The 16,673-nt window shown below is 36.7% G+C and overlaps 1 protein-coding gene across 1 annotated transcript in view; it reads left to right on the top strand.

The window, feature by feature from the left end:
* VWA8 (von Willebrand factor A domain containing 8) overlaps positions 1-16,673 on the top strand; it is a 316,757-nt gene that overhangs the window by 183,423 nt on the left and 116,661 nt on the right. Inside the window, exons 27-29 of the mRNA XM_069467672.1 lie at positions 9,471-9,579; positions 11,734-11,872; positions 14,004-14,203. Of these exons, the coding sequence (XP_069323773.1) occupies positions 9,471-9,579; positions 11,734-11,872; positions 14,004-14,203 (448 nt within the window). The remainder of the gene's footprint in view (positions 1-9,470; positions 9,580-11,733; positions 11,873-14,003; positions 14,204-16,673) is intronic.

Genomic DNA, 16,673 nt, shown 5'->3' with positions numbered 1-16,673 from the left:
AATCATTTTTATTTTTCTGAGTCTTTCTTTTTAATAAAAGAGACATAGCCTTTTAAAAGAATTCTTCGTAAGACAATTCATTCCCAAATTTATTTGTTGAAAAGAAAGTTATCTAAAATGAATTAGATTTTATTATGTCTGACACTTCTTTCCCATTCCTTTTTTCTCCATTCTTCTCATTCCTTGAGATTTTAAAATTAAAATATTTATTCTGAATATCATAAACAGATTCATAAAGCATATGAGGTACTCTCATAAAGAATAAAAACATTAATATTAATGCTTTGTGTCTTTATGCATATGTTTAAACATCATTATCCTTTTCAGACATATGTTAATAAAAATGCTCTCACCAGACAGACTGCACATCTAAAAATGACTATTATATGTGACTGCACTTTAAAAGTGTCCCATAGCTGGTTAAGAAGCCCTATTGAAGTCTTATAATTACTCCTCAGATGTTCTATTGTTATGCATTCTCTCCCTGCTTTCAAATGCTTTATTAAAAAATTTTAAATCTCAGTTTTTAGGCAAAATAGGGTAACTTTGAATTAACGAGATCTAGGATGATATTAGCCAATATCTTTAGTAAACATCATTAATAGATTCACATCTTAAGTTATTTCAAAACACAGTGGTAGCCGGTGACAGTGGTTGTCTTTGAGAGAGTCCCTAGAAAGAGGAAAGGAAGCCTTACATTCTGTACTATTTTAATTTTCTAACAGATGTATTATTTTCTGTTTTATTTTTTAAGTGTTCACTGACTTTCTGGGCACTGGATTCTTTCATTTTATTTTCTTATTTAAATAAAAAATGTTTAAAGTTCTATTCTGAAATTACTATTTCTTGGAACATAAGCCTCCAGTACAGCAAAGCTTACACCATACCGTAATGGCCACTCTAAAGGTAGAACATTGGCACCTTCACCAATGGCAAATGAGAAATCAAGTTAACCAGGCATTTCGGTGGCATTTCAACACAGAATAAGTATGCATTGGTAGATACCAACATAAACATATCAAGTAAGGGTAGACAACACATTTTTAAAGCAGCAAAAATAAAAATAAATAAATAAAAATAATTAACACTGAGCACTCTAAGCGCTTTACAAATATTAACTCACCCAATCTACTCAACAATTTTGTTTTTTCTATTAGGCAAGTAATTTTTTCCTATTTTATTATCTATTAGGTTTTAGGGATATGTGTGTTTGTTTCAATCTGTTTTACAGATCAAGAAACTGAGGCTGAGGTGACTTTAAATAACTTAACAAATTATACAACTAATAAATGGCAGGATGGAGAATTTAACTACAGATCTGTTTGGTTGCAAAGCCTAACATCTTTATGTTTATTCCACTGTTTGCTTGAGAAAGGCAACGCAGTACGGCACTGGATATCAAGATTTCAATGATAATGGAAACTTTAGAGTTGTCTTTCAAATTCTGTTTCCTACCATTTGAGGACATGTATCAGACATACATATAACATTTGCATTAATGACTAGGCCCATTGTTTTAATCATAATTTCCTTCAAGTTAATATAATTTGTCCTTGATTCCAGAAATAAATAAAAATATCCTTTCTATTAGATACAAGGAGATCATCTTAAATCTTTTCTCCTACAATAAGGATTTGCTTTTCTAAAAACAAAAGTGGCTGCATTTGCAAATTCCCCAAAATGAATAGAACATTCTTTTCTTTTTGAAGTTTTTTTGTGTGTGTGTGTAGCATCCTTTACTTGGTAGTATCATCCTCAAAATTATGATCATTAATATTGTTGCTTTAGCAGAATAATCACGAATCACTGTGCGTCAGTTGTGCACTGTGAGTTGCTTCCACGTCGATCACAACTTAGATTTCTTCCTGGGGTCAATAGCTCCTGTATTCAAAGATGAAATGGACTACCCAGGAGAAAAAGAAGGTTTACCTTCTGTAAATTGGATCCAAACAGATCTGGACAAACCTTGTTGAGGAGGTACTTGAGAGGATTCAAACTTGGAACAATTAATTAAATAGTCCTTAACATCCTCCCATAGTTCCTTCCAAATCATAGATTCTGTGATTTACTGGCTCTAATTGAACAGGGAAGGTGATTAGTAAATCTTCTCCCTTGTATCAGTAATCTTTCATTACTTTTTCTGCCACTCTCAGCATATTTTAGTAGTACTCCCAATGAAGGTAGCTGAGATTGTGTTTTCATTTGTGTGTCATGTCAGTGCGTGTTACAGGATCGTGTTTGGTATTTATCCTTCTTTTCAGAGCAGTGCCAGGTGTGCATATTTACAGATAGCGCAGCTTCATCTCTTTCAATTTGTCTTTGAAAGGATATCTGTCTAGAATTTGGTTTTCTGCTTTAAAGACTTATTCTGTATTGTTGGGCTGTCAATAGCAGCTGCTGCTTCTCTGACAGAGAACAACTATGGGGTCCTCAAAGTATCAGAGGCATCAAAAAGAACATCCCTAAACCTGGTGCTAAATAAATAAACCATTCATAGACGACCTGCTTCTAGGTCAGGGTTTCATACATAGCAGAGCAGCTCCCTTTCTGCAATCTGTTGAAAGTCAGCCCTCAGCACAAGTGTTTGTAAAAGAAAACAACACAGAAAAGAACAAAAAGAATATCCCTAGCCAGGGTCTCTCTTTGGAATAATTATTAATAATCTTCTCTTTGAAAGTCAGAATGGTTATCAGTTTACTGTTTATCTTGTTAAAGTAAAACATTCTCTGCCTATAGTTTTGAGCTTTTCCTTCATTTTTCCACACTATCATATGCTATAATTTTCTGTTTGTAGTCATAGTTTTTATAAATAAGGTAATGATGTTTATCATGGAGATCTAAGGAGTACAATTCTACTCTACATAATGATTTAACTTCATAAAGGAGCTCTTAGTTTTCAAAAATAGCATCTACATAATGACATTTCAAAGTTATAAGCAGAAGGGTGGTGCGGGGTTTTTTATATTTTCATACTCTTTTCCTTATATTCTCTTGGTATATTATGAAGTAACTTCCCAGCCATTTCATTTGCTTTTGGCTCCTTTATAGGGATGAAAAAATAAAAATAAAAAATATACTCAATCTACATAGAAATTTTCAAGATCTGTGAATGTTCTTTCATACACATCTTTAGCAGTCTCAGAATTATTCTTGATCCCTTACGGATTTGTAAGTAATGTTTTATGAAAGCCTGTCACCTGACTGGATAAAAATCTCCAATTCCCACCTGTAGCTGTCTCTTCCAAATATACCTGCAAAGTATCATTTGATCATAGACTGCATCATTTGTTGAGAGTCTTCTCAGTGAAGGAAGCAGTAGGACACCTAGTCAGAATGCAATGGGAATATTTACCATGATAGTTTACAACTTGCCATTAAAATGAGAAAACAAGCAGGTCAAAATGTTGGCAGTTCTAATAAGACCAAGCATTCATTCATTTAACAGGCATTTACTGAGCACTTACTTAGTAGTAAACACTGTGTAGGGAGAAAGAATCATAAAGGTGAAGAAGACTCAGTATTTGCCTTTAAGGAGGTCATGGCCAATTGGGAAAGCTGTCAGGTAAAGTGACTTGTAGACGGGTACAGTGGCTGGTGCCTGCAGTCCCAGCTACTCAGGAGGAGGAGGAGGAGGTGGGAGGATCACTTGAGTCCAGTATCTAAAAAAAAAGGCCACATAAGAGAGAACAAGCCGGTAGGATTATTTCCTTCTGCCCTGGGGGAAAGTCAGTGAAGCTAAAGAAGTTGAATCTTTCTAATGTTACTAGGCATTTCTAGGCAAATAAAAGAGGAGAGGACACTTCATGTGGAGGAGTTTTAAGAAAACACAGTGCATTTTGGAAACTCCAAGTCATTTGGTGACTAAAACTCAGGATTAAGTGAGGGCATGCTGGGAATTGAGGCTGAAAAGGAGAGAAGAGTTGGAGAGAGTCATAGAAGAGTTTTAAGCCAGAGAGCAGCATGGTTACCTTCATAATTTAGAAAGACTCCTTTGGGGTTTTGTTGTTGTTGTTTTGAGACAGAGTCTCACTCTTGTGCCCTGGGTAGAGTGCAGTGGCGTCAGCCTAGCTCACTGCAACCTCCAACTCTTGGGCTCAAGCAATCCTCCTGCCTCAGCCTCCTGAGTAGCTGGGACTACTGGCGTGCGCCACCATGCCCAGCTAATTTTTCTTTTAGTAGAGATGGGGTCTCTCGTTCTTTGCTCAGGGTGGTCTCTAACTCCTGAGCTCAAGTGACGCTCCCACCTCAGCCTCCCAGAGTTCTAAGGATTACAGGTGTGAGCCACCGCGCCTGGCCCTCCTTTTGGTTTTCTAAAGGTAATAAAGCGAAAGGCAGTGGACCTGAAAGCAGGAAGACCAGTTGCGAAGCAGTTGCAGGAATCCAGGTGATAAAGAATGAGGGGCCACGTTGTGGCCGTGGCAATGAAAAAGAGGACAACAGCAAGAGAGAATTAAGTGGCAGAATCGATGGCTTCTAAGTGCCAGAAATTAGAATGAGTAAGATATAAGCCTTACCCTCAATGAATTAACAATCTAGTAAGGAAAACATGTAAAACTACCAACCTTACTGTGCTATGTTATATGCAAAGTGCTATATTCACAATAGAGTTTTCATCCTATGAGTCCTGGACTCTTGTGGAAAATACAGGAAATTTTTTGCTGGGTAGATTTGCAACAACCAGGAGAGTTTCAATCCCAGTTATTCTTGTGGATGATTAGAAAAGGACAGAACATAAGATTAGAGAAAAATGAAGATGTGATTGATAAAGCAGATGGCAGAAAAAGAGAAGACATTTTTGCAATGAAACTTGAAGAGAGATGAGGGAAGGGAAACCCAGGCCCCAAAATCGTAGTCTGGCAACTCCTGTGAGGAGGAAGAAAACCAGAGATGTGTGGAGCAAGCTGACAACATCTGCTTTGGCACGGAGTGGTGCTGGGCAACAGCACTAAGCTGCACAGTGTCATTCTGGATATTGGGGAGTGTATTTGAGAAGTGCCTGCCAAGAATAGCAAGTTTCCCCAAATCTTCTTCCATCTCATGCATCCAAATTATTCTACATTTCTGCAGTCTTTGCAGAACTGAGGTGACAGAGTTATGCAAGTCTAAGTTATAAAGTGTAAGCCTGCAGAACCAGGCACAGAAAGGGAAAATACATGCACATACTTACGTATATATCATTTGCAACGAAGCAAAATTAATTTGCCAGCAACATATGAAACTGTAGGGAGGAGGGATTCTGTCTAGCAAATAAGGGAGGGTATTACTGGGAATTAATAGTAGCAATAATAGTAATTAGTAATAATTATTAATCATTTAAATTATTTAAAGGGGTTTTTGTATTCTCTCTCTTAAGTGTGCTTTTTCTTTTAGTAAATATAAAAATATAAGGGATTTCATAGGTTTAGTTCTGACCTGCTTTCCCTAAAATTTTATTTTCTTTCAGGTCTTTAATTTGAAAATTACAGATTCTATATGAACTCTATTCTAAGAGTTTCATATGTGCAAATATATATGGAAACCCAGAAGAGTAAGGAATTCATTCTGCCCAGAAAGGAACATAGGAGAGGGATACAAGGAGAAGTAACATTTCAATTGGCCCTTTTGAATGAGAAGGATTTCACCAAGGAGGCAGTAGCAGAAAGGAGTTCTAGGCAGAGGTAATGGCCTTATGGAAGCACGAATATGCATAGCATGTTCAGGAATAGCAAGTAACAGTTCGAGGTGGCTAAGGCATAGGTTGGCTGAAGAGTAAGAGGAAGGGGTAAGAACCGATGCTGGAAATATTTGTCAGGGTGTTCCATGAAAGGCTCCAGGGAACTCAGTTGGACAACCCGACTAAATTTTTGCCAGAGGTTAGATTTAAAACATTAGGAATGAATGAGGCCTGCTAAAATTGGAGTTGTTCTTATTCTTCTCAAAGATGGTAGTAATTGTTGAATTTTTGAGAGTTGGTGGAACAACCCTGAAGGGTTCCATTATTCCCGTGAAAATTAGTAGTTCTTGTGGTAAGGAAATGTTTTAGGAATTGTTGATAATAGATATGTCAACAACTTCCAATTGCATAATGCCCCTAGAAAGATCCAAATCTTTTTCATGTGTTTTCTTTCATGCTCCAGAAATAGTATTGGCAAATGTTCAGAGAAGGCAGAAATTTGCCAGAACATACTCTTTAAAACCCTAGTTCACCTCTTTATGGAAGCAATCTTAGACAAATCTCTTGCATGTCATTCAGATTATATTACTTGACTTTGGTGTCTATCTGCATCATGTTATGAGTTATATGCATGTTTAGGAAAAAAAGAAAAGATTTTGTCCCTTTCTATAACTTGCTCAAGTACTATAATTTGACCTGAGTCATAATTTTGATATCCACCTTGCTTTTAGTCAAAACTTTTACTTCCAGATCTTTATTATCACTTCCATAAGGGATTAAGAAACATCACAACATATGAATTGAAATATTCTGTTGTTTTAAAAAACATAAATTCATGAATGACATTGAAGATACAAAGTAGTGCTATTTATAGGCCTTAAGCTCATCCTCCTCCCACTTAAAATCAAATCCACATATCATTCCAGCTAGGACTTTAACATAGTTAAACAATACAAGTGACAGGATCTTAAAACCATGGCAAATGCCACTATTGTTTTAATCAAATCAGATATAAAAACTTAAGCCTGGTCAGAGTTGGATGACAGATTTCACTAATGGAATATAGGGCCTTTGCTAACTGGTTATTTAGAGTTACCCCAAAATTGATGTTGATTATGTTTCAAATTCCAAAGTTTGCTCATGTACCTAAATACTAATGCTTTCCCTCTTCCCTGACTACTAACTTCCCGAAGGAGAGAAAGTTAGTAATGGTCAAATTTTTCCACAGCTTATTGAGAGGGCTTAGTAATGGAAAATAAATGAGGGGCTTTGGTTTACTTCAGTTGGCCAGCCTAGAGCCCACAGTAAAAATCTAGAAACATTTCATGTTACCAAGGAGCAGGATGGAGTCAGTTTGATCATGCAACTCCAGGACACACTGAGTTATGTGTCTTTCAGTTATAGTTATTACTGCCAATAGCAACTTGTTATGTGGTTCCGGAATAGATTCTATATAGGGTACCTGAAGGTCCTTCCCTTACCCTGCCAACCAAACAGCCAGTGCTATTTTTATATAGAGCCAGGCAGCCTGTAATTTCCATGACTGTTATTTAGAATGAGTTGGCAAGTTCAAACCAGATTTTGTGAACATCCCTGGCATTGTCAGTAAAGACCGGAAACTGAGCAAAGTTGCTTTTTCTCAAATGCATGAAGGCTTTTTTTAAGCATCTCTATATATTTTTATAAGATTATTAAAAGATATATTAGATTCATTTTGGGGGCTAAGTATCAACCAAGGATCGTTTTTATTAAGCAATTCTTCACCTGTAATTAGATTTCAAGATGTGAAACTGTTTCTGTTGTCTTCAAAGGCTAATTTTGGATGTATTTTGAGCTTCTTTTTATATGCTTTAATAAAGCATGCCTATTCATCAAGGCACCTATTCTGTTGACCAAAGTCAAGGTGTAGATGTTTTCATTCTGATTATTTATTTTCACCTCAGGGCACCAAGGCTATGCAAGATCATTGAACCTACCACTGACACTTTCCTCTACTCACTTCCTTAGCCATCACAGACTCCCCAAGCTGTAAGGAGTTTCACAAATGAAGAAATTAATATTCAAGGGAATTAGCTGATTTTTCCCTTCCTAAGTTTGCATAGCTGGTTAAGAAAAGAATTGGAACTAAAACCCAGGTCTCTTGCATTCTATTACATTATATCTTCTGTGCTAGAGGGAAATTAAGTCTATCTCCTTCCTTTATTTTTCTCCTTCTGAATTTGGAGACTTAATTCCCCCTTGGTGAACTGCTTAAAGCAAGTGAAAAATACAGTTCATTTCCTAAATTAGGAGTGAGAGATCTCAGTCTATGAGTTGTTTATCAGATCTGCCCTGTTGACACAGAAATGCATTTTTATTACATTTGAAAGAGAGAACACAATAATAGTAAATCCTCTAATTCAGACCCCTCCCCCCACACACATACTCTTTTTTAGTTTTAAAAAGATGGAATTAAATGGGTCACCAATCAGAATAATTGTTCAGATATTTAAAATATATTTTAGATGATAAATATAAGAGCACATGTGTCCTTTTGAGAGATTGATATCATATAACTTAGAAGAATTTCAATATAAATTTCTTTCCTCTTGTGTTAAACATTAGCATTCGAAAGGGCCAAAAAGCATACTCCATCAGAATGTTTGATTCTATTCTTTTATGCAAAAAATATCTTAGCTGTACATGGTCTTATTAAGCATATGGAAATATTATGTCAGACAGGCACTTTACTGAAAATAAAATGATTTCTAAATATAAATATGTACTCTTTTAATGATCATCAAACTCATTCCAAACATGCATTTCAGTTTGTAGCCATATGTGTATTATTTTTAGAGAGCTTTTAACTCTGAATCATTTTTTGCCTTAACTTATCATTGAAGAAGAAATTTCTAATGGCTGAAATGTCATCAATAGTTCCTTTTTCAAAGATTCAAAGAAAAGATAGTATGATTAAAAAGTGAAGGCTTTTTAAAAAAATTGCTATTTTGTATTTTTGCATCACCATATTTGTTTTGGCAAATCATCACTTTATTTAAAAATTATTTCAAATAAAAAGGAATCTGAACACAGAATGATTCCATTAGAAATAAAGGCCATTACCTCTGCCTAGAACTCCTTTCTGCTACTGCCTCCTTGGTGAAATCCTTCTCATTCAAAAGGGCCAATTGAAATGTTACTCCCTTGGTGGGGGTAGTGACTGAAAGCGGTCCCAAGGGTACTTTGGATGCCGATGATACTCTGCTTCTTGTTACACAGTTGTGTTCAGAGCTAAGTGACACAGTTATGTGACCATTTCTATATGTATATTATATTTCAATTCAAAGTAGAAAATAATTAAGATGCCAAAATAAAGTCTACAAAACTTGCCCTATACAACTTATAAACATAGGACTAGTAGTGTCATGTGCTATTTATTATTGGATTCCAAATGTAAAAGAATAGACTGAAAAATTTGACAGATTGCTCCAATTTTTTTTTTAAAGTTTTAAAAAATTTTTCCTATACTCTATCAGGCATTTAGATGTTAAATTACTAAATCTTTCACCAATTCAAGAAAAAAATATATAAACTTTAATTAGAGTAAAAATAGGACCTTACCTTATCTTTTGAGTTCCTGAAATGTGGACTCTTTTTTGTCCTAAAGTATATTCTAAACATAATTATATAACTGTCTTTTAATAAAATGAAGTATAATTCACTTCTAAGTAAAGCGTTCTTCGTATTGATTTGTGTGGTTGTTAATAGATGACTCGTTATTTTTTCCTATGACTTGGAAACAAGAGAAAATATTTACTTTGCAAATCATCCTTGACAGGTTGCCTCTGCCAGAGCAGACATTCATGGGCTACTGGACAATTGGTCAGGCAAGAAGTGGAATGCAGAAACTCTTGTGTCCAGCAGAAACTCATCATGTAGACATAAAGGTTGATATCTTTATTCTTTCCTCTTAAGATACTGAATCTTATAAATTTTTCTGTATCTTCTTCCCAGGAGAAAATCCATACAATCTCAGAAATGATTTGTTCTGATGTTATTTTAGCTCCTGCTCTAACTTTCAGATCAGCCTGGCCTCTGAATAGACAATGCCTAGTGGCCAGATAGAGTTTTTAAGAGTTAATCTAGCCGGGCGCAGTGGCTCACGCCTGTAATCCTAGCACTCTGGGAGGCCAAGGTGGGTGGATTATTTGAGCTCAGCAGTTCGAGACCAGCCTGAGCAAGAGCGAGACCCCATCTCTACTAAAAATAGAAAGAAATTATATGGACAGCTAAAAATATACATAGAAAAAATTAGCCGGGCATGGTGGCACATGCTTGTATTCCCAGCTACTCGGGAGGCTGAGGCAGTAGGATTGCTTCAGCCCAGGAGTTTGAGGTTGCTGTGAGCTAGGCTGGCACCATGGCACTCACTCTAGCCCGGGCAACAGAATGAGACTCTGTCTCAAAAAAAAAAAAAAAAAAAAAAGAGTTAATCTATATTTCAGGTGAGTCAGGTATGATATATTTTCCTAGGACAGTTAATCTGTGATATGTGTCTTTACTTTGTGTTTGCTAACGGGATTAAAACTTTGTGCTTTTTGAATTCTTGGCTTCTTTTTAGCCACACATTGTTGATAGGTGCCATCTTTGTGTGAAAAGGTAAAGAAAGGACAAATCAGGCCGGTTAGCTCAACTGGAAAAGGTAAAGGAAAGGAGTATGTATCGGTCACTAGTTGCAATAGAAATCACTTGAGGTATTTTGAGCAGAGAAGGATTTACTGTGGGAAATTAGGTGTTTATAAAATCATTAAAAAGGACAGGAGGAACAGAAGTCGGGGTAACGCTGGACTTGCAGTTTCAAGATTAGTGTTTCTGCTTCTGCTGCCATCCCTGCTGCTGGGGGCTGCACAGTAAAGCAAGGTCAGCAAACTTTTTCTCTAATGGGCCAAACAGTAAATACTTGAGGCTTTTTGATCATATAGATTCTTTCACAACTACTCAACTCTGCTATCATAGCGCAAAAGCAGCCTTGGTGATACATAAAAAAATGGGTGTGGCTGTGTTTCTATGAAATTTTATTTACAAAAGCAGGCAGTGGGTAAGACATGGCTTGTAGGCCATAGTTAGTCAATCCCTGCAATAGAGCATAGAATCTGACTGCTCATACTTGTCAGCACTTCTTTGTCTGCTATCACTGCAGGAAGATGGCCACTACCTCTCCTCTGCCTTCCAAATCTCATGCAAGTGCATTTAATTGGCAGAAGCTAAATCACTTCCAGAGCTCTTTCTCAAGGGAGTATGAGAAATGGAGATTTTAGTCTTCCAGCCCCCTGAGATACAGACTAGATAGAAAGGCTGGGGGAGGGAGGGAGGATGTGTACCAATATCTAGCTGAAACATTTTGATTATTTAGGGACTGTAGGGCATGCAAATCTTTGAACTTTTGGCTACAATATAGTATTCTTTCAGGACATCATATCTAAGTATCCAGAACTAATATCTATAACATTATTAAATAAGCTCCTCTGCTTATGTTTATATTGAATAATTATTGCTGTGTGTGAAATACTCCACCTTTCTTAAGTAACACTATTGGTTATCAGTAAGTTTAGGTTTTTTATTTTTTTAGTTTCAAATGTCACTTTTTTTTTTTACATTTAACTTAAAAGACTTAGGTTCAGCCATTACATTTCTATATGATGATGTGAGAATACTTCTTCACAAGAGAAATATATCAGACTCTGGCTCATTCATTTACAAATTATTTTCCTGGTTTGGACAGCTCTGGGTCCATATACTTGGAGTTCAAAACTGGCTCTTGGCTTAGGAAGGAATGAAGTAATGAGAAATCCTATGGGATTTTTACATCTGGTAAATTTTGTAAGTAAAAAGAAAAAGTGAGAAATTAAATAAGATAACACATGTGAAAGTATTTATAAATGCAAGTATAAGGTATTATTTTTGTCATAAGTACTATGCCAGTCAAAAAATTGAAGCTATTGAATACTTTAATTTAAATTCTATATTTTGGAAAGACATTAGCTTTTCTACATTTTGATGACTACCCAAATTCCTTAACTGAGATAACTACTTTATTATAGGGTCCAGTACTTATCAACATACAGGAATATCCAATAGAAAGACATGAAGAAAGATCCCTAACCTTCACTGAAGAATGTGCCTCCTGGAGGTTACCACTGGATGAAATTAATTTAATCTGTGACATTGCTACATCACATGGTATGCCAGTTTATTCTTTTGATCTTTCTTTCCTGCATAGATTTTTCTTTGAAAAGGAGATTAAAATAATCTCTAGACATCAAAAAGTCTATGATAGACTCAGTGACTGTCTTTCTTGGATTGTATAGCAATTATATGTAATTTAAAAATAATTTCCTCTAACAACCTAACACAATGCTATTATGGAATCCACATAAGCACTGCTGAGTTTGTATGCATATGTCTGTTTCTCATTACGATTGTAGCATAAAGTTAAACACACCCAGGCGTGTGCTAAAAATAGAAGGGAAAAAGAAAAAAGAGAAACATTGGATTTTTTTTGGCTGAGATTCCATTTTGGTGATTACATGAACCATAAAAGTAAGGCTGGAGTGATTTGCAGTCATTAAACTTTTCATTGTAAAGAATGGCAAATAAGAGATGTGAATTTTTGTCATCTACATTTCTGGACTGTTGCCATTACCTGCTGATTCATGCAGTGGGCCTTGGGGTACCTTTTGTCAGAAGTTTCTCTATTGATGTAGGTACTAAGGTGACATAAATGGAAGTGGTGGCTGGGGGAGGGGAGACAGTCTCTAACTTGACTAAAATGGGAATTGTTAAGGCAAATATCAGTATCTTGTTTGTGCCTATAAATTCTATGGAACTTATTTCCCAAATCAGCTATTTTAAATAAAAATATGTGCTTTTAAGAATGTACAGGGTTTGGTTTTTTTGGAAAAGATTGGTAAAAGACACATATAGATTCTGTGTCTATATGTTTAAGCCAAAGACTGAACTGTACTTAATGCCTGTAATAAGAGAGAACAATTAATAAGTTATTAAGTAGTACATTTCTGCTAACACCTTTACTATATTCCCAGTCCCCTGTAGTATGCCAGAAGGTGCTCAGTAAATGTTGACTAGAGCTTATTTGGAAGCATTTGGAAAGATCTGTAAATTATAAATTCTGTGACTCTATCTGATATTTGGAACTGTAACACACAGAGTTTGCATTGTTTTCTAAATAATATGTGTCTTCTTCAGCCCTTCAGTTGACTTGTGTTTCTTATCAATGTTAGCTGATTTATTTAAATTTACTATATCAGTATATATAATATGTATATTAGACATACATATATAATATATGTGTGTATATATAATATATAATATATATATAATGTTGTGTGTATACATAATACTATAGACATGGCACACACTCACACATACACAAATGTTTCAGATTTTCCGGGATAGTCCCAAATTTAAATGTTGTATGTCCTTGCCACATCTTGTGTCTTAATTTGGGGGTCAGAAAATATGACCACTGTAAAACAGACACCTGGGTGATGGGTGATGCTGATAGCATTTATTATACAAAAGCAGCTTAATCCCTTGCCTCAAAGGTGCCCACATAAGAGATTATGGGAAACTTAGTCCAGAGCTTAGGTACTCAAAGGGAGGACCTGAAACCAGCAGCACTGGCATCTCTTAGGGGTTTATTAGAAAGACAGAATCTGAAACCCCACCCTAGACCCCCTAATCAGAATCTGCGTTTTTGTTAGGTCACCAGGTGGTTCATAGGCACTTAAAATTTGAAGAAGCACTGATACAGAATTCAGAAAATGGACTTAAGTGGGTATCCAGATTGAAAAGAGATTTTTGTAATAAGAAATACTGAAATGTGAACAAGAATTTGTCAAATAAGAACCATAGAGCTAAGATTGTAAAAAATGGGATTACTTAACTGTCTGGCAAATGCCAGATTAGCAAACAGATGATGTTGACCAACTGTTGTCCATCTAAACCAAGAGAACAGATCCTCACTGGAGCACAACGCACTTTGCTGTCATACAAGGAACAATTTCCTGACATTGAGGATTGTTAAATATTTAATGATGTTAGCTCAAGATGTCGTGGCATTCTTTTGGGAACAAATAGATAATTAATTTTCTCAAGTAAATAGGTGTGGCCCTATCTACATTTAGGGTAAGAACTAAGTTGCTTCTCATGGCCAATCCATGTACAAATCATCTGCTGAGTTGCAGCTGTGTGCTCAACCTCATGATTCAATTTTCACAAGGCCTCTTGACCTACTTTTCTCAGAAAATTGATTGCAAACCACAAAATGAATACCTTTTTGTCATTTCAGAAAATGAGGAAAATACTCTCTATGTAGTTGCATGCAATCCTGTTTCCTTATACTTTATGAATATGACTGGGAAAAGTGGCTACTTTGTGGACTTTTTTGACATCTTCCCAAGAACAGCCAGTGGAGTTTGGCACCCATTCGTGACAGTGGCACCGCTGGGAAGTCCCCTCAAGGGTCAAGTGATTCTACATGAGCAGCAGGTAATGCACAGCAGGCTACTCACACACTACAATTATGTGAAGAGCATCTTATGTGATGGAAAAGGCAAGAGTGATTAGCGACCTATGATTGAAAGTATGTGCTTTCATAAAGGTCAAGGAGAGGGCTAGAGGGATGGGTCAGGAGTTATATTTTGTCGGTAACACAAAGGCTAACATCTTCCTCCCTGCAGAGATGTCAGCATGACCTATAAGTCTGGAAACAGGTAAGTCAGGGGTCTTCAACCTCAACACTATTGACATTTGGGGCTAGATGATTCTTTTTTTTTTTTTTTTGAGACAGAGTCTCACTCTGTTGCCCAGGCTAGAGTGAGTGCCATGGCGTCAGCCTAGCTCACAGCAACCTCAAACTCCTGAGCTCAAGCGATCCTCCTGTCTCAGCCTCCCGAGTAGCTGGGACTACAGGCATGCGCCACCATGCCCGGCTAATTTTTTCTATATATATTTTTAGCTGTCCATATAATTTCTTTCTATTTTTAGTAGAGGTGGGGTCTCGCTCTTGCTCAGGCTGGTCTCGAACTCCTGAGCTCAAACGATCCGCCCACCTCGGCCTCCCAGAGTGCTAGGATTACAGGCGTGAGCCACCGCGCCCAGCCAACTAGATGATTCTTAATTGTGAAGCTTGCACTCTCTTTGGGAAGATAGATAGTAAATAAATAAACCAACAAACACACCAATTTCAGGTAGTAATGTTATATATAGAAACAGGGTAATGTCTGAGGGAGTGATGGGGATGGGGTAGGAGGAGGTGGGAAGGTGAATAATATTAAAATGAGTACTGAGATATCTCATTTTAGGAGATGACATTGTATCTGAGACTTGAATGACATTTTTTATGTAGAGATAGCCATGCAGATACACTGAATGAAATACACAGAGATCCGTTAGATCTAACGGTGCTCAAGTTCCACCCATCACTAGTATGGATTAGTGCACTAAGATCGCACTAATGGAAAGTCCAGATGCCCAGAGTCAGGCTAAAAATAATTCTAAACAGAAGATGCACGTCAAAAGACAGGTTGTGTTTCAATTAGTTAGAATTCTAAAGCTCTGAATTAATCTGTACTATATCAATAGAAATGAGTCTAATGTATTTACCTGATATTTACCAAGTACTATACTAAGCATATTATTCATTCAACAAATATATATCGTGTGCCTACTATTGGGAATACCGCATTGAATAAAAACCCCAATATCCTTGTCCTCAAAAGCTTACATTCTGGTGCAGGAAGGTAGACAATAAGCAAAATAAATAATTAAAGCATACCTTAGGGTAGAAGATGAGAAGCAAGAGAGAGTAAGATTGCAATTTAAAATAAAGTGGGCGGGGATTGCCTAACTGGTTGAGGGTGATAGTTAAAGACTTGATGGAAGTGAAGAGGAGAACGGGTATCTGGAAGAAAAGAGTTCTAGGCAAAGAGAATAGTAAGTTCAAAGGCCTGGAGGCTGGAACACGTCTCTTCATTGTTAAAGAATTGTGGTGGGGAATATTGAATGAGGGGGATAGTAAGAGGTAAAGAGGATACTCAGTGGGTTGGGGTGGGGATGAGGTGGAGGGGACAGTGGGAAACAGATAGTATAGAGTCTTGCAGGCCATTGAAGTGTGTGAGCCCTGACTATGAATGAAAGGGGAAGGCATTAGACGGTTTTGAGCAGAGGACTAGCACTATCTGACTTATATTTTTAAAGTATTTCTCTGGCTGCTCTATAGTGAATAGTCTATAACTGCTAAGGCAGAATGAGGAAGGCTAGTTAAGAGATTTTTGCAATGACCCAGGCAGGAGATAATGATGGTTTGGAGGAAGGTGGAGCTCATAAGTAACGACAGCTTCTGGATATATTTTGAAGGTAGAACCAACAGGATTTCCTAACAGATCAAATATATGGGTTGAAAGAGAGTAGAGTTAGGGTAACTTTAAGATTTTGGGCCCAAGCAACTTAGATGGAGTTGCCATCAACTGAGATGGGGAAGGATTCAATTTGGGAGGGAGTCTCAGATGATGTTTGATTAAATTTGAGATGTCTATTAAACATCCAAGTATATGTTAAGACTGGAGTTCAATGGAGAGGTCAGAACAGGAAATACAAATTTGAGAGTCATTGGCATATAAGTGTTACTTAAAGCCAAGAGACTGAAAGAAGTCACAAAGGGCGTGAATTTGGGTAGAGAAGTCCAAGCATTAAGCATTGGGGCAATAAAATATTAAGAAATTAGGAAAATGAGGAGGAATCAATGACAGGGATTGAGAATGAGTGGCCAGTAGAGTAGATGGATAAATTGAGGAGTGTGGTATTCTGGAAGGCAAGAGATGAATGTCTTAAGGGAAAGGATCCTCTGTTAAATGCTGACAATGTGTCAACTGAGAGATTACGTACATTATCTCATATTATTCTTCTAACTGCCCAGTGAGATAGCTGATATCCATATTTACATATAAGGAAACTGATG

Source organism: Eulemur rufifrons, chromosome 4 (genome assembly GCF_041146395.1).
Source record: "Eulemur rufifrons isolate Redbay chromosome 4, OSU_ERuf_1, whole genome shotgun sequence".
Lineage (NCBI taxonomy): Eukaryota > Metazoa > Chordata > Mammalia > Primates > Lemuridae > Eulemur > Eulemur rufifrons.
This window is presented reverse-complemented; position numbering and strand designations above follow the sequence as displayed.